The following is an 18,370-nucleotide window of genomic DNA, read 5'->3' as shown; positions in this document are numbered from 1 at the left end:
GAAACCATTTCAAGGAAAGAGTTCTACCAAACCATTAAGTCATGTAGATGCCATGAATATTTTGCCAAACAATTAGCAGCAGCATTGGCCATACTACATCTATGCTATTTCAACTTTTGGAAACCTTTATAGTAGATTCCTAATCTCAAAAACCAAAATTTCCCAAATGGACATTAACTCCTCTTCTTTTATAAGCTCTTGTACAACCAACAAAGTATCACTTTCCACTTGAAAATCATGAATTCCGAGTGATAGACATAATTGTAGGCCCTTTAGCAAAGCCAAAAGTTCTACTTCTATAGGATCAATGCTCTCGTGCTCATGTTTACTAGCAAATAAGATTACCTTACCAGTTTCATCTCGGAGGATCATCCCCACACCAGATCTACCTTGTTCATGAAATAATGCTCCATCAACATTCAATTTTAGATTGCCAACAGGTGGAGGAATCCAACCACGATGAGGTTTAAGACCTTTTTTCTACTCTTCTGCAGTACACTCATACTTTTTTGCAACTAATAGAGCATGGTCTATTGCTTGTGCTGGATCTATCCTCTTATTCTCAAATATTAGTTGGTTCTTACTGTACCAAATTTTCCAAGCACATAAGAATAACTTTTCCATTTCTTCGGGATTGTTCATTCAAATTACTTGATCCATAATATGAATGAAATCTGTCTGCACTGCATTTTCCTTTAAGAAGTGTAGCTGAGATAACAGGACATCTTGGAGTCGAGGACAATATAGCAGGGCATGATTGATATCCTCCTCCTCCATGTTACACCGTTTGCACATTGCATCTGCTAGTACCTTCTTTGCATGCAAATTCCTTTAAAGTAGGTAAACCATTTTGACATATCCTCCAAGCAAAGATTCTTACTCTATTTGGAACTTGCAGTCTCAAGATTTTCCTCCATACCTGTTTTTGCTCATCTCTATATGATATCTCCCCCAACTGTGTCTCTTCTTTAGATGCTATAAACAATTTGTAGGCACTTTAAACAGTAAACAAACCATGCTTCTCAGGTTCCCACACTATAGTATTAGGTCTGTTATTAGTAGGAAGTGGTAGTTTGAAAACCTCATAGGCTACTCTAGGGTGTAAGAGTCAAGAGATCTTTTCCATATCCCACCTATTTGTGTGATCATCAATAAGCTCAGAAAATGTCCAGTTTAACTGTGTTTAGGAAACAAATTCTGAAACTGGAACAAGTTTGTAATGAGGCAGCCAATTATCAGTCCAAACATTGATAACCTTACCATCATCTACTCTCCATCAACACCCTTGTAGTAATAAACTCTTTGCCTCCCATATTCCCCTCCATACATAGGAGAGTGTTGCACCCAACTTGGCATAAGTTGTTGGAAAATACTTTGCTTTAAAGATGTGAGGTAACAAAGAGTTTTCTTCCTTCAAGTTCTTCCACCCTTGCTTGGCTAGAAGAGCCATATTGAAAGTGTGTAGATCTTTGAAACCCAAGCCCCCTGTCCTTTAGAATTACATAGTTTTCTCAAATTCACCCATCTAATTTTGTTCTCTTCCTTCCTTCGAACCCATGCCTCCGTCCTTTAGAATATAAAATATAGTTATGTTTATATTAATATAGTTATATTAAATCATTATAATTAATATTAATATACAATTGTACTAATGGTTTAATATTAATACTATTATATAGTCTAATATAAACTATAGTTATACTTATACTAAATTACTAATATAGTTATAGACTTGTAGTATAAAAATTTAGTCTAAATAATCAAAATTATAACTAAACGGTGCCGATGCACCTCTAGTCTCCCAAATCCAAGAGGTACATTTAAATATTAAATCTATCTCAACTCTTCATTATAATTTTTTTAAATTTTAAAATAATTATATTAAAAAATAATATTTTAATAATATTTTATCACCTCAACTAAGATACAAAGAAAGTACAAAGAAAGCCTAAACGGTAAGACCCGCCCCCCTCTTCCTCACTATCTCACTCTGCCTCGCAGCGTCTCTGCATCTCTGCCCTCTCACGCGGCCACGGCCCACGCCGTTGCACTGTGCAAATCTCGCCGTCGCCCCCTCAGCCTGAGACCCCTCCCTCTTGCGGTCGCCCCCTCAGAAACACAGACCCGCTTTCTCGCCGTTGCACCTCCCCTCACGGCCTCACTTCTCGAGCCGTTCCCGTCCCACACACAGCCCATCGGCCCCTCTCTCAACGCTGCGCTGCCCTCTCTGTCTCTCACCGTCTCACGCAGCCCTTCCATCTCTCACGCAGCCGGCAGCCCCTCTCCCACGTCTCTCTGCCTTCGACGGTAATTTTTCTTGGAACAATCTCGGATGTGTATACATTTTTAATCTCCGTTGGTTCAATTGTTATGGTAACTTTTTTGTTTCAAAGGTTTATTGGTTAAATGGGAACTTTAGACATCTTTGAGAATTTTCGTCTAGGTGTTGCTGGTTGGACTTAATTCCTATACAATTTTGTGCATCTTTCTTTGAGTTCAGGATTGTTTAGACATATGCTCCCAGTTGTTAAAAGAAATCAGAACAGAGAAACTATTTTACTTTGGGTTGTCGATTTCAAACACAACAAAGAAAGTCTAATACTTCCAAGTTGAGTGAGACTCTTACGTATGCAATGATGTAGTTGGGTTGCGGACTTCCTAGGTTTTTTTTTTCTAAGGACCACGTTAGCCGAAAGCTCTGTTTGTTTTGTTTGATTAAGCATTTAAGTTGAATGAAAGCTTTCAAGTGGCTTTGCTCCATTGCCTTCAGTCCCATATCTCTTGTATGACTTCCAAAGATGAAATCTCCCATTTCTACTAAGTCAAAAATGAAAAATAAAACATCTACTGAATTGTAAAAAAAACCTACCTACCATTTGGATGCCCTTTTGAAAGATTTATTTGCTCTCATACATAGATGGAGTCAAGATATTAAAAGTAAAAAAAAAAAAAAAACAGTTAAAATCATCTTCTTGAGGATCTTTATTTGTCTAACATCAATAGTGAAGATCATTATTTTTTATAAACTTACTAAACATATTATATTCTTTTCTAGGAATTTGTATTATAAATTTTTGTAAATTTTTGTGTTTCTTAAATTTACTATTATTATTCCTTTCTTAAATCATTTTTTATAAATTTACTAAACATATAATTTTTTCAAAAGGTTTATGAAAATGTGTGGGCAAAGAGCAGCCTTTTACCTCTTAAGATAGGATACATTCCCAAGCATTGTATTGGGCTCTCATTCATAAACAGTACTGTTCCCCAAGAGCACCCGCTTTCATATATAGTGATGAATCTGATCTGTAATAATATTCTAGCTAGGTATCCTTTTGATGCAGTTTCAGATTCCATGCATTTGTCTTCAGCTATTGGTCTCTCTCTCACACATATATTTGTTCCAAGTTCTAGATTGCTAGCTACTTTCAATGCTTCTCTCTCTCTCTCTCTCTCTCACAAATCTCATGCATTCACTAAATTAAAACCTGAAAACCGGACCGGAACCGGTAAAGCCGGATGTACCGGTTTAGAGGGGTAACAAGTGCGTAATCGGTTTTTGAAAATGCAAAACCGGTACATATCGTTTCGGTCTTAAATTTTGTCCAAAACCGGACCTAGGACCAGACCGGACCGGTTACACCCCTATCTCCAGCCGTCCTCGACATTTTCACCGTCCTCCTCTATTTCTTCACTATCTTCTTCCTTGTAACCTTCTTCTTTGACTGGCCATCACTTTTTCATTACATTCAAAGGTATAGCAGATGGAGGCGGCAACCTCAAGTTTGGTTTGGGCCTGCTTTGTTATTGACTTTTGCCATTTACATGCTTTCCACCATAGGCATCTTGGTCACTGGCTTCATCCTTCTCATTCAGCGTTAGCTAGGGCATTCTCAGTTTGGGAGAGGGTCTCTTTGTTTTTTTTTTTAACATAGTTTTTTTTTTTTTTTAAATTTGAGCATATCTATTTTTTAATATTAAAACATGCCACATAGCCCATGCCACATCAGTCGGGATGGAGTCTCGGGACTTTTTATTGGTGGATGTAGCTTTTTCCAAAATAAAGTTAACAAATTTAATCTCCTTCGCAATTATCGAAACGAACCCGTTTATGGCACCTTCCCATTAGACGCCTCTCTTTCTCTGTGAACTTTGTAACTTGATACCCCAAGAAATCAACGATCTCAGGGATTCAATTTCCCCCAAGGGCAAATTGGAAGCTTTGTGAAATTCTTCATTTATATATTTTGTGTAGTGCAGCAGGCTTCTTTAGGGTTTACCAGTCAAGGAAGGCTTATGTATTGGATATAACCAAACCATCTCAAGCAGTGGATGTTGCTCAGGCGTACAAGGAATTGCTTCATGAATATACGTTACTTTCAAAGGAACTTATCTGCTGCTTCATTCCCGCTGGTCCCAGTACCACTTCCATCTCGAATGTATGATGCTTTATGCCATTTATTTTGTATAGTATCTAGCACATATGTATTGCCGATACGGATTAGGATTGTTCTATGGTGGATTTCTTAAAAAAATTTGCATTATTTTCAATTCAATGGTCTGTATTTCATTTTCTCAGCGCTTACTACCTTTGGAAATCCTTAATTTTTCTTTATTTATTTTAATTTTTTTGGGATTGTAGGGAAACCCATTTGTGGTATATATTACCTAATGAGGTTAAGAGTGAAACCCTTCTTAATCAATATTTGGAACTTCTGTCACCATGCGAGAAAGAAAATGTTTGCCGCATGCGTGGTTATCAGCTGCAAAAGAGAGCCCTGCTAGCTCGTGCACTGGTTCGCACTACCATTGCAAGATGTAGGTCCTCCTTCACTTAATGCTTTCTCGTTCATTCTGCTTGTTATTTTCATTTGCTTATATCTTACTTTTAGTTTGCAAGATTAAGGTAAAGTATGGTCAGTTGGTGAAGTGCTTCTTCTTACTTATATGTACATTGGGAAATTCTGCGGTTTTGTTGTGTTAGGAAACGGATTATTTATTTACCGTTGTGTAGATTACTATTAATATTAAAAAGCATTTTTAAGCCTGATTGAAGAGCATGGTGTATGTTAACGTAGATTTTCTTTTCCTTTTTTAATGATTATTTTAATGGTAAACTTCCTGAATTAATCTCAGTATATGCATATATGTAGAAAATGATTTTAATTATCTCAAAAGTTTATAAGAAAAGGAGATTCTTTTTAATATTTTTAATTATCGAAAAGAAATTAATTTTAATTATTAAAATACCATCCGCATCCTTTTGTTTCATTACTTGTATATTTATGTTCTCTGTTCAGTGCTGTACCCAACTTTGTACAAAGAGATCAGATGGGTTTCTAACCATTATTCTTTATTACTAGATCAGACAAAGTATCCAGTTCATCCAAGATCCTTGAAATTTAAGAAGAATATCTATGGAAAGCCTGAGGTGAGTTTGTTTCCTGACCGTTGATGGATTGTGAAAATTGTTGGCTACATTTTCCTAGACTTTGCTCACTTTTCCTTATCATATGTGCATGCGTGCATGTGTTACTAAGTTCATTTTGTTTTCTCATATGTATACAATATAACTGATAGCGGACATGAATAGGTAGAATGGGAAGATGTTGATGACCAGCAGCTTCCACCATTGCATTTCAACATTTCACATACCTCTTCCTTAATTGCTTGTGGAGTGACTGTGAATTCACCAGTAAGCTTTCTGAATATTGACGGACCACTTATATCTCCTGCATTTGCAATAATTATATTATCCTTTGATTTTGTTTTATACATGTCTGTTTATCTAGTAATTTATTGTTGTTTGGGTTGAAGAAACACTGACTTTAAGCCGTTGTGACTCGCTTTTATAATTGTAGATTGGTATTGATGTGGAGGAGAAGCAACGGAAGTTAAAGAACAATGTTTTAGCATTTGCTCGAAGGTACTTTTCTCCTTATGAAGTGGAACTTTTAACTGCCATTTCGGACCCTGAAATTCAGCATCAGGAGTTCATAAAATTATGGACTCTCAAGGTGAGTTTGGTCGTAGGAATTCGATATGCATCAAGTGCTTTCAGTTCATAGTTATGTATGATTGAACATGATGCTAAAAGACGCTATACTCACCTAATCTACACGCAGTGATTGTAGTAGAAAAATGGAAGTGCATTTTTAACTTGGTTAGACGGTTCTACAAAATTATACAGTTCAGTGTTGGATGCTCAGCAGAAGTTTCACCTTTGAGAAACTAGGAATGGCTACATATTCTTTATAAAAGCAACAAAAGAAGAACTAGACTTTGAGATGTTATTGTTATGCTTCTTTTACTTTAACCATGTATTAAGATTATGGGTCACACTTTCAGGAGGCATATGTGAAAGCGTTGGGGAGGGGTTTCTCGGCTGTACCTTTTAAGACCTTTACAATTTGGTTTAGGACTACTATGGAAGGGGAAATTCGTCCTCCTGGGCATGGCAATTCTGAGGTATTTGACTGAACTTAGAATGGATGCATAATTGCAAAGTTTGGTCTACTTACTTGACTATGCGATCATTAGGTGTCTGTTGGGGACATTATTATAGGATAGACATTCCCCCTTCATCCTAGTCCATGGGTGCTACATATGATAATAAAATTTCTCCCATCCTCTCTTTCTAAGCACAATATTCTACTATTTTTTTTTTCTTGTAAATTTTCATGAAATGTTGATCATGAAACACAATATGCTGTCAGGCATTTGATATAGTCGTCGATTCTTTTAATGACCATGAGAAGCTTACAAACAATTGGCAATTTGTGCTCTTGGATTTGGCGGGTTCTCATTATGCTGCGATGTGCATTGAAAAGGACAGAACAACGTCTGGAGGTGAGAATCTGATTTTTCTATGATGAAATAGACTAATTAGAAAGTTGTGTCTACATTTTTATATCATGGTATTTGCAGGTGAAGGGACCCTCCCAATGAAATTTACAGTACGTAGAACCATTCCTTATGTTGAAGATGAATGTGTTTCTGGTATCGTAGCAATAGGGAATGGTTCGTATCTGTAGTGAACCAAACTCTCTGAGCTTGTGTTCTAAATTATGTGTCGTAGCAATGCGCCTCTACATTGCCCCGTAGAATGGATACTGTATTTTGTGAGAGATTTATAATGTACATTTATTTCATTTTTAAAGATAAATTCCTTGCATCCTTGTGATGAGTTGAAGCCCCATCGTTTGTATTGTTAAATTTTTCACAGTTCATAAAAGTAGAAGTTTAGTATGCCGGTCGTTTTTATTAGACTTAGACTAACTGATTACTTTGAAAACAAGGTTACGATGTCTATTAACTATGATATTTGAAAAAAGAAAAGCGTTATTCACCCGTCCTTCTAAACATCATCTTTTCATGGTCACCAATAATAATAAGATAGTTAAAAAGAACAATGATGAGCAAAAATAGAAAGAATACAGAACAACTTTTTTTAGTTGATCATTCTGAAGTTTTTCAAATAATCCATCGTTGCTCAATTATGCTTACATGTTGCTCTTGTTTATGTTGTGTGTACTTGAGTTATGTCTATTTCTCATTCTCATTGATAATCTTTGTGTGCGCGAGAGAGATCAGCCACTGTCGGACTCTTCACATCCGGAGTTCCCTGTCTATGTGTGATCTTTAATACACCATGGATTTGGAGTGGGTGGACATTGGACTTAGTGACCGTGTGGTCGTTTATCACGATGGTAGGACTTTGACTTAAATGGATTATAAGTCAAATTTGTTAGATGTCTTTCTTCATTAAGTAAAATCTGTAAGAATTAGAAAATATATATATATATATATATGTTTGGGTAAATTTTCCAAATTATCACAGTATGTTCTTACAAAATTTTATACAATTTCCCAATTAATTGATCTGGACTTCCTTAGCTTTAATATATAAAAGAGTTATTCTATTCATCATTCTTATATTACACACATGTTAAAGAAAAAAAATAAAAAAGGTAAAAATAAAAAATAAAAGTAAATGTGTGTTGTAAGGATGTTGAGTATAATTTTTTTATATAAAAATGAAGTAATAAATGAATTTTGGGACAACCACGAGATCGATTTCAACGGCTCTTGATGTCGAAAAAAAAAAAAATAGAATGCTAGAACTTTAAGCTCTCTCAATTTTTAATAAACCTAAAATTATGGTTGTACATAAATCGATGGAATTGATTGTCGCTAAACCAACAAAGAACTGGTTGGCCAGCAATAGGAAATTGATGAAGGTCCCGGTTTGGACCAGCTTCAAACCGCCGAATCGATCTCTGATTTTACCAGTATCATTTAGAAAAGTAAAATAAAGAAATTAGAAAGAAACGACGATGTTTGGTTTAATATACCAAATGACGTTGTGTGGATATAGGGTTTAATATCCCTCTCCCCTTATCTTCTCCTGATTCTCATTTATCTTCAACTCTCTCTCTCTCTCTCTCTCGTCATGACGACGCGACCTCTATTCTCTAGGTACTATCTCTCATCGCGCCACCAACGAACTGAGTGGAATCACATCGAAATTGAGCATGCCGATTTTCTCCTTCCTTAATTGGAGGGTTTTAAACATGTATGAAACTAGTCGGTTCAGACCAAAACTAAACCACATCTGTAGGTTTTCGCTCATACTTAAAACTCTTATAACTCATTTTAAATCAACTAATGTAATTTTAATACTTCACTAAAATTATTTTAATTATAGAATCATCATTCATTTTAAATATAGTGATAAAATTACTAGAGGGTTTTAAACATGTATGAAACTAGTCGGTTCGGACCAAAACCAAACCGCATCTATAGGTTTTCACTCATACTTAAAATTCTTATAACTCATTTCAAATCAACCAATGTAATTTTAATACTTCGTTAAAAATAATTTTAATTATAGAATCATCATTCATTTTAAATATAGTGATAAAATAGACTAATTATAAATTTAGAGAAATGATATTTATAATCATAGAGTACGCCAACGCTAGACACTCTTATTGAAAAAAATAAGTAAATATGAGACTTAAATAAAAAAAATTAAAATTTTAATGGTAAATCTCTCTTTAAAAAAAATAAAATGCAACACTTGCACGATTAATAACTACATTCCTCATAAATTTATCATTTTTCATTTCTGAAGTCCGAAGTCGTCTATGTTTAGATGTTGAGCTGAGTTGTAAATAATAGTATTTTCTAGATCCCATTGAGATGTATTCAACTTTTTTAGGTTAGATGAGTTTAACTTTTTAGGTTAAAATGTATGAAATAGGTTGAGAAGAATTTAACTTTTCAATGAGAAGTTGAAAAGTAGTGAGTCTCATTAATCATGTTTGACATGAGTTAAGTTTGATTTAACAACTAAACACAACTTGATATGGATTAACTTTTTAGGTTAAAATGTATGAAGTATGATGAGATTAATCTAACTTTTTTATGAGAAATTGAAAAATAATGAATCTTTTCAATAATTAATTTGAGATGAATTGAGATAAGTTAAATTTGTTCCAGGATCCCAAACGCAACCTAACATTGATAAGATAGAACCGGCCGATATTTCCGAGCGTTTTCAGTGGATAAACCCACTGTACACTCTGGGAGAAAAGGGGCTTGAAATTCTCCACGGCTCTGGGCGATGGAGGCCGTGCAATTCTCAACTGTAGCTTCCCGCCAGTTCTCTGCAGCTTCTCACTCCTTCTCGACCAACACAAAAAGCTGGAGCCGCGGCGTTTCGACCGACGAGAGGAAACCGAGTCGACTTCGCTCGTCTTGGACCCGTTCTAACGGTCCCGTCTCATTCTCTTCCAGGAACTTGTTTGCTGTAAGCCACTATGAGCCATTGATAAGTTCGCAATGCTGTTCAAATTAGAATCTTGAGTACTTTAATTTTTGCTATATCGGGTTTTTATGTATTGTAAATTAGCGTTCCTATTTTTCCACAGAGAGAGGTATGGGGCTGGGTGAACTCCAAGAGTGTTATTCTGGGAAGTGGTATGCGCGGTGTTGTTGTGAGAGCTGAGATGTTTGGGCAACTCACGAGCGGTCTTGAGGCGGCCTGGAATAAACTGAAAGGAGAAGGTTCGCCTTGCCGTTTCTTTTATCAACCATCTACGTTTATTTGTTTCCACTCGCTGTATTTTTTAGTCACTCTAACAAATAAGTTGATCGATTATTCCCTTGCGTGCTTGAAAAGAAAGGAGCGACCTTTTGATATAAAGAGGTGTATATACACAGGCACATTGCCATAATATGATTTCTTTTGTTTAGCTGTTTTCCTCATTATGATTAGTTCCTTGTCTTAATGTGTGATTTCTCTTCGCTTCAGAGGTTTTGACCAAGGAAAATATAGTGGAGCCCATGCGAGATATTAGAAGAGCTCTTTTGGAAGCAGATGTAAGTGAGTCTCTGTCTGTGTGTTGTTTTGCTTGAGTTTCAATGTAAACATAATAAATGAAATCGTTATTACATTTCTGTTAACAGGTAAGCCTTCCCGTTGTAAGACGGTTTGTTCAAACTGTCAGTGAGCAAGCTGTTGGTGTTGGGCTGATTCGAGGTGTGAAACCAGATCAGCAGCTAGTTAAGGTATAGATGCCTATTAGCTAAACACTTCGTTGCAACTAATACTTGTTCTGATTTTATCATGTCCTTAATTTCTGTTCAACTGAAAAATCATATACAAATTGCATTAAATTGTTGTTCATTCTGCTTTAAGATGGTTCGGGTTTCCAGACTATGCCGTTCAGCTTGTACCCTGAGAGTCTGATTGAATGTATTCTGCTTTTATTAACTTTCATAAATCTATATGCACTTTTTTTTTATTTTTTATAAGTAGATCTATATGCGCTTTTGGTGATTGCATATCTCGAGATCTTGGCTGTGGTAGATTCCCATGACCATTATCACTTGTTGACGTGGTACTTTGTTCTTTGATTTCATATTTTCCCTTTTCGGTTTTATTCATTAATATAATGCCGAAGCAAGAAAAGGCTAGGTAATCCCTATTATTATTATTGTTGTTGTTGTTGTTGTTATTATTATTATTATTTTATCTCTATTGAACTTTTACCGGTGCTATAATAAGGACTATGTGCTTTCTGTTTCTTGCAGATTGTACATGATGAGCTTGTGAAGTTGATGGGTGGGGAGGTATCTGAACTAGTTTTTGCGAAATCCAGTCCCACTGTAATTTTATTAGCTGGTCTACAGGGGGTTGGAAAAACAACAGTGTGTGCAAAATTGGCTTATTATCTCAAGAAACAGGTTTGTTTCCAAAACCCTCTTTTCTATGGAGGGTTGGTGTATGTATAATGGTTAATAATACATTACTTTACTTTATAGCTAATCTTTACTGACACCAGTGACATAACATTGACCACAGGGGAAGAGTTGCATGCTGGTTGCTGGGGATGTGTACAGACCAGCTGCTATTGACCAACTTGTTATTTTGGGTGAACAGGTATTGGTACTCTTTAATTGTTAATGAGGTTTTGGAGCTTCAAATTCAAGGAGAAATATACCATTTCAATAATCTATTATGCTTTCATTCCATTCGCTCTTCACATGAATAATAAGTCTTTTCCGACACAAACTTTCTGGAGTCAACTCAATGCAAACTACTGTTCCAAAATTGAAGCAGAAAACAACTTTGCACACGACTAGAATAAAGTATGAGAAGGGGAAATGTAGAATGATTAGCATTTTGATGGCTTTTGTGTCTTTTGATTGTTGTACCTAAAAGACTATACAAGTAACTTACAAGGGATTTTATAGAATATTTCCTGCTATAAAGTGATAATTTGTTTAATATGCATAAATCAATCGAGAGAGGTTTTTTCCAATCTGGACACTTCATATAAGTACCGTTCATCTGAATTTGCTCACAGCTCATTTCATTAGCTCTCAACCAATAGAAGAAACAAGAGTATAACAAAGGGGATCGGGTAGTTATGAATCTAAATTTGTGATTTTGAGAAAGTTTCAATTTGTTTTCTGGTCAACTTTCTGATCTGATGATTTTCTCCAAATTAAATTGCTGATTGGTTGTATTATTGAACTCATTCTCACATCTCTTTATAGCTTGTGACAGGTGGATGTGCCTGTTTATGCAGCAGGGACTGATGTTAAACCTTCAGTAATAGCCAAGCAAGGTTTAGAAGAGGCCAAAAAGAAAAACATAGATGTAGTCATAATGGATACTGCTGGGAGGCTTCAGGTTGTACTTCCTATATGTTGGTTTATGATGATTTTATAGATAGTTCTAAATTGATGATGATAACAGCAGCTGGTTTAGCCCCAATTTGGATTGGAAACTCATTTCAACTCATCTCATCACATAATTACAACTTTTCCAAATTTCCACACAAAATATAATAAACAATTCAACTTTTTCAAATCTCAAAACAATAATGATATTAAAAAAATAATATTCTAACAATATTTTATTCAACTCATCTAAAACCATCTCAACTCATATCTGAATCCAAACGGGATTATCAATCTATGCTGATATATGCTCCATTTGTTATCATTTTGAGCAGATAGACAAAGCAATGATGGATGAGTTGAAAGAAGTGAAGAGGGCATTGAATCCCACGGAAGTTTTGCTTGTTGTTGATGCAATGACGGGACAAGAAGCTGCAGGTAATTAAAACTTCTTTTTGCTCATTGAGAATGAAACAATTCCGGGGTTTATATTTTATTATCAATTTTTTTTTAGTTGTCCACTCATGTTATGGAAATTATGAAAGCAATCCTATGCTACGATCTAAATTCGTTGTGTGACATATAAGTTTTAAGGTCAGAGTTATTGAATTGGATCGGATCACCTTTTTCTTGTTTCACTCCCTCGTTTGATTTCTGTGTTTAGAGCATGAATACTCTCAAACTTGAATCTCACCCTCTTTTATGTGAACTTACAGCCTTGGTGACCTCATTTAATCTAGAGATTGGGATAACAGGAGCCATTTTGACAAAGCTGGATGGGGATTCTAGAGGTGGAGCAGCTTTGAGTGTTAAAGAGGTTTGCCTAATGATTCTCCCCTGAACAGAACTGATATGATTTTTAAGTTGCTTCTTTGAATACTTTGAGTAGTGAAGATTGTTACCTCCTTGGAAATCATTGTTTCAGTTTTTAAAATATCTATGTACTTGTACTTCAAAAAAAAATCTAACTACTTGTTAAATGGTTTTCACTAATGAGAAATTTGTATTTTGTTTCTGTAACTACTAATGGTTACAGGTATCAGGAAAGCCAGTCAAGCTTGTAGGGCGGGGAGAACGTATGGAGGACCTTGAACCTTTCTACCCTGACCGAATGGCAGGACGTATCTTAGGAATGGGAGACGTCCTCTCCTTTGTTGAAAAGGCACAAGAAGTTGTAAGTTTTGGAAATTCTATATTATATTTTATATAAAAAGAGATATTTTGATGGGTTTTGCATTGTCTGCCTAGATGCGACAAGAAGATGCTGAAGAACTGCAAAAGAAGATAATGAGTGCAAAGTTTGACTTCAACGATTTCCTAAAGCAAACTCGAGCTGTTGCACGTATGGGCTCTGTGACTCGTGTTCTAGGAATGATCCCTGGTATGGGGAAGGTATGAAAACCTGGTTTTCATGATACTCCTATTTTAATTTTACTGGTAGGTGTAATGATTAAAATGATGATATGAAATCTGGTTCCAGTTTTGCTTTTTTGAAAAAAAAAAAAAAAAAAAAAAAAAATCCTGCACCAGTTTCTCTTTCTGTAGTCGTTTTCCTGGTTTACATTTGTGGTGCTCCAAGTTTTGTACTTTTTTATGAATATCTTGAGAAAGCCTTGTGAGGTTGCTGTTCTTATGGCCATTTTCCAGTTATACCAATAAAGTGGAAGTTTGATATTGATGGTATCAAGTTGACTCTTAAGTGTTACTATTTGTGTTCAACTCTGTAGAATTAACTTCCCCACATGCGTGCCTCAGGTTACTCCTGCACAAATTCGTGAAGCAGAGAAGAATTTAAAGATAATGGAAGCAATGATTGAAGCAATGACCCCTGGTCTCTTCATCTCTCTACTTTATATTGGAAGTATATTTGATAAATGATAGTTGATAGTGTCTCTTGTTAGCCCATGGTATCACTCCCCAATGAATGAAACAATGTTCCTTCTTCTGTGTAGAGTAGGGTCTTCAGTTTAGGTTTTTTCTCTGGTTCTTATTGTCTTCTTTGCTTGCAGAGGAAAGGGAGAAGCCAGAATTATTGGCAGAATCTCCAGCCCGGAGGAAAAGAATTGCTCGAGATTCTGGGAAAACAGAGCAGCAGGTTTGTATTGCTGCTATTTTATGCAAGATTGGCAAACTGGCTTCATCTTAACTCTCCTTGACGGGATGTTTTGTGTGACATAATAGGTGAGCCAAGTTGTCGCTCAACTCTTCCAAATGCGCGTTCGAATGAAGAATTTGATGGGTGTAATGGAAGGTGGATCCATTCCTACACTGAGCAATCTTGAGGAGGCGCTCAAAACTGAACAAAAGGTGCCTTGACCAATTTCAAGCTTTCTGCATTTCTTGTATGATTTATTGAGGCACGCTGGTGTTACCAGATGTGCAATAAGTTCTAACTAGGACAGACTAAGCATGCTGGTTGTACCCTGGGCATATTAATAAAATTTGGAATACTGTCTTTTTAAAAAATAAAATGCTGGTTGTATCCTTTTTGCAAGTTCATAAACTCTATTGTTAAGCATGCTCAATGCAAATGAAGACTCAAGCCTCGTTTGGTTACACAGATGAAATGAGATAAAAGTTGAAAGTTGAATAAAATATTATTAGAATATAATTTTTTAATATAATTTTTGTTTTATGATTTGAAAAAGTTGAATTGTTTATTATATTTTGTATGAGAATTTGGGAAAGTTGAAATGAACATCATATAAAATGTTTGATTCTTCCACGAGTGCTCTCTCATCCTTGATAAGTTTCATGGAAAAACAGTCAATTTATTTGCAACTTTGGAGAACTGATGGGCCTTTTGCAAACTTCATTACTGTTGAGTGTCGTTGGTATGATTTTAATAACGAACTTAATTGATTGGGTTTTATAACTGTGTCAGGGTCCTGCTGGTACTGCAAGGAGAAAGAAGAGATCGGAATCAAGGAGGCAGTTCATAGACTCGGCATCAACAAGGCCAAGTCCTCGTGGTTTTGGGGCAGGGAACTAATCGCAAAGAGTTTCGTGCTGTATCAAACACTCGAGGTCGATTTACTACAGGATCTGAATTTGCTGCTGTGGCGAGATGTCAATATTTTTAACCTCCAAGGTTCTTTAAGCTGCGCAAAGCCGTTGCTTTTTCATCACGTTCACGGTACTTTGGCAAATGATGTTCCTGCAACGGTCGATGTAATCGAAACACCATGCACATCAACATTTCTTGTTTACAAGTTGGATTGTGTATTTGTAATGCATCATTGCTTGAAATGGGGTAATGTTACAATGTCCAAACTAACTTTGAAAATGTTGAAAAGTTCTTAATAATTGTCCCAAATCAAATCGTACACGTCTTCATAAAGGAATATTTATTAATTATGCAAATAGATAAAAAAAAAAAGTTTGATCCAATAATCATTAAAATGCGATTTAGATAGTGAGTTGAGATAAAAGTTAAAAGTTAAATAAAATTTTGTTAGAATATTATATTTTAATATTATTATAATTTTGAGATTTAAAAATGCTGAATTGTTAATTATATTTTGAGTAGAAATTTTAAAAAAATTATAATAATAAGATAAAATGAGATGATATAAGATGAAATATTTTTGTTGCTTCGGTCAAAATCCCAAAAAGAGCCACCGGCTGTCTGTTGCGGTAGGGACCTATCTAGATGTTGTCATTGGGCTTAAGTACGGGAGCAATTACAATTAGCAACTCCAAACCAGTATCTATCTGTTATGAGTAGGCTCCAAAGCCAAATGCGAACTATGGTGGAAATAGCAGAACCGAGGGTCATCCCGTCATTTGAAAACATCCAGGATTAGTTAATTCCGACAGTTTTCTCGGGCAGTTAAGAACAAGGAAAGGAGGAATGCTATAAACATCTGGGGTGCCGACACGTGTGCTGAGACGTGTCAGTGACTCGAGTTTCATAAAATATGACAAACCCAACCTGATAATCTCTCTTTTTCTCTCTTCCTCTCGGAAATAAAACAAAGAAAGAATACCAACCTAGGAGCTAAAACTTTCGTCTTGAGGAAATGGCAAGCCCGGAGGCAATTGATGGAGTTACAGAAGCAACCTCTGAGGAAATATATGGAGCTACAGGGGCCTCTGATTCGACATTTCCGGCGGTCGATACTGACAACGAATTGAATCCCGGGACGGACAAGAATTTCGAAGTTGATCCCACATCGCATGACGTGGCTACCTCGTTGGAGACGAAGGTATATTTGGTAATCTTTATTTATTTATTTTATTTTGTAGAATGATCGTGCGCGTAATCTTAAGATATCTATCTTGTCAGCCCCGATTCTCCAGAAATTTTATTATTATTTTGAGATGGGATCTTGAAACTATACATGATAGACAGACCTTATGCGAATGGGAAGAAATTGAATGAAAATTTAATCATGCATATAATCATTAATCTTAAAAGGAATCAGAGAAGCTCCAGTTTTTGTTGGAAAAAGCTACATGAATTCAATATATAAATACGGAAATAACACCAAAGGCCAGCCTTTTAATTTGACGTCGGTTTTCGCAGGTCTCTTAGATTATGGAGATTCACTCCAATACTAACAGATTTCTCCAATTTTTTTGCACTTATATCTTGCTAATTGTGCCATATTCTTTATATATGCTAAAGCGACAAGTTGAAGAAAAGAAAAAGGAAGCGAAGAAGAAGAAGGATGGGTTGCAAACCCTCAAAACAACCATTCTAGTGTCGGTGGTTGTCGTGGCTGTGGCAGGGATGGTCTTTGCTGTAACCAAGAAATTGAGAGAGAAATGAACTTGTTAGCCGGATGATAGTAACTCTGGCTGCTTCTTTTTTTAATGTTGTTTTATTTTTTATTGTTTATTTTTTAAATTCGGGTGCTTTTCCTTCTTCGATGTTTAATGTCGAACATGGACGTAGTCACACGGTAGTACCCTGTTTTGTTCTCATAAATGTATTAATATTTAATAATGGAATGAAACAATCAATTATGGGCTGTAAATTGAGCAGGTCAGGTATTTCTCCAACAAAAACAATCGAGCTTTTCAAATTTATCGTGGGAAAGAAAAAGCAAGAACAATTGATTATTAGATAAACTATCTATCCCTGCAACTGCAAATTACAGCTGCTTTTCTATCTGTTGAATAATCTTTTGATGCAATCCATGTCTAACTTTCCGCGCGAGAAACTGTAATAACATTTGTGGATTGGTGACAAGTACATAGAAATAACGGATACAGTTTGAAGGACGACACTGAAATATGATGTTTCTAAAATGTAACGTGTATTGTAAGGGTTTTGGCTTATTAACGCAACCAGTCTCAAGGAAGAAGATGATGCGGACTCAGCAGCAAAATGTTCTCTGGATGCTCGACAGAATTACATTCTCCTGGAATATCCTCTGACAGTCAACCATTTACACCGTGACACATGGCCTGAGTCTAGAAGATTCTCTTGTAACTAACTGTTGATGTGTAATCATATGAATGGTATAAGTCTGCTGTGAAATGTGTTAAAAGAATGAGGAATTGCTTGTATACGTGAAATCAGTGAAATGAAAACAGAGTCTGAAATTTTAGTCATCTCATTCTAGCCTTCTGTCGAGCACCTTGTGTGCATTTCTATTTTCTATGTTTTCAATGTTTCTTTATGGCTCAACGGTACTTCAATGTGGTTTGGTAAATGGGGATAATGATTCGAGTCTTGATGGTTACAAGGATGGTCAGGAGACTTGGAATTATTGTCAAGCTAAGGAGAGATCAACAGGATATAAGTTGCTGGATAATGGTTCGAGGAAACATGAAACTGCTGAGATCAGTTTGGCTTGCATGCTTTTGTTATGATTAGTTCAGCTGATGCCTTATTTACTCTCAGCATTATTGTTACTCTTGTGGGGATGGTTTAATGTTTAATTATAAACACTATAAAAATTACTTTATAATTTTCCCACTTAATATCTTTGAACCCTGGATAAAAACTTAAAGCATCTCGATCCCTCAACAATATCTATGGTCGTTGGACGATTGATGCATTGACATTTATGGTGCCATGGGAATGAGTATAGGCCGTAAGCAAATTAGTTCCATGGGCTTTGATACACTCAGGCGTATCATAAAGCGGGTTCAATTTTGGTAAGCAACTGTAAGGCCCAAGTTACCAATGTAACATGTTTTCGGCTCAATCACACCGTAAACT

At 35.8% G+C, this 18,370-nt stretch overlaps 3 protein-coding genes across 5 annotated transcripts; all 3 read left to right on the top strand.

The window, feature by feature from the left end:
- Nucleotides 1-1,954: 1,954 nt before the first annotated feature.
- Nucleotides 1,955-7,248, top strand: LOC121265438 (4'-phosphopantetheinyl transferase gsp-like). 3 transcript variants are annotated; one of them, XM_041169075.1, is made up of 9 exons: nt 1,955-2,307; nt 4,264-4,439; nt 4,643-4,818; nt 5,364-5,431; nt 5,594-5,695; nt 5,862-6,017; nt 6,349-6,468; nt 6,717-6,849; nt 6,928-7,248. In XM_041169075.1, exons 2-9 carry the CDS (start codon nt 4,333-4,335, stop codon nt 7,032-7,034), a joined length of 969 nt encoding a protein of 322 aa, XP_041025009.1. In that variant the 5' UTR covers nt 1,955-2,307; nt 4,264-4,332; the 3' UTR covers nt 7,035-7,248. The 3 variants fall into 3 exon arrangements, with proteins under 3 accessions (XP_041025009.1, XP_041025011.1, XP_041025010.1); XM_041169077.1 differs by having other exon boundaries at nt 4,261-4,439; XM_041169076.1 differs by having other exon boundaries at nt 3,756-4,439.
- Nucleotides 7,249-9,555: 2,307 nt separating this feature from the next.
- On the top strand, nt 9,556-15,511 carry LOC121265379 (signal recognition particle 54 kDa protein, chloroplastic-like). The gene is made up of 15 exons (XM_041168990.1): nt 9,556-9,814; nt 9,936-10,071; nt 10,319-10,386; nt 10,474-10,575; nt 11,101-11,253; nt 11,372-11,449; nt 12,080-12,205; nt 12,531-12,633; nt 12,912-13,012; nt 13,232-13,369; nt 13,444-13,587; nt 13,951-14,026; nt 14,205-14,290; nt 14,377-14,502; nt 15,080-15,511. The coding sequence occupies exons 1-15, from the start codon at nt 9,629-9,631 to the stop codon at nt 15,185-15,187; spliced, it is 1,731 nt and encodes a 576-aa protein (XP_041024924.1). The 5' UTR covers nt 9,556-9,628; the 3' UTR covers nt 15,188-15,511.
- Nucleotides 15,512-16,086: 575 nt separating this feature from the next.
- Nucleotides 16,087-17,170, top strand: LOC121265479. The gene is made up of 2 exons (XM_041169130.1): nt 16,087-16,403; nt 16,826-17,170. The coding sequence occupies exons 1-2, from the start codon at nt 16,218-16,220 to the stop codon at nt 16,967-16,969; spliced, it is 330 nt and encodes a 109-aa protein (XP_041025064.1). The 5' UTR covers nt 16,087-16,217; the 3' UTR covers nt 16,970-17,170.
- The last annotated feature ends 1,200 nt before the right edge of the window (nt 17,171-18,370 follow it).

Source organism: Juglans microcarpa x Juglans regia, chromosome 5D (genome assembly GCF_004785595.1).
Source record: "Juglans microcarpa x Juglans regia isolate MS1-56 chromosome 5D, Jm3101_v1.0, whole genome shotgun sequence".
Lineage (NCBI taxonomy): Eukaryota > Viridiplantae > Streptophyta > Magnoliopsida > Fagales > Juglandaceae > Juglans > Juglans microcarpa x Juglans regia.
Note: the sequence above shows the minus strand (reverse complement) of the source record. Positions and strands in the feature narration are given on the sequence as shown.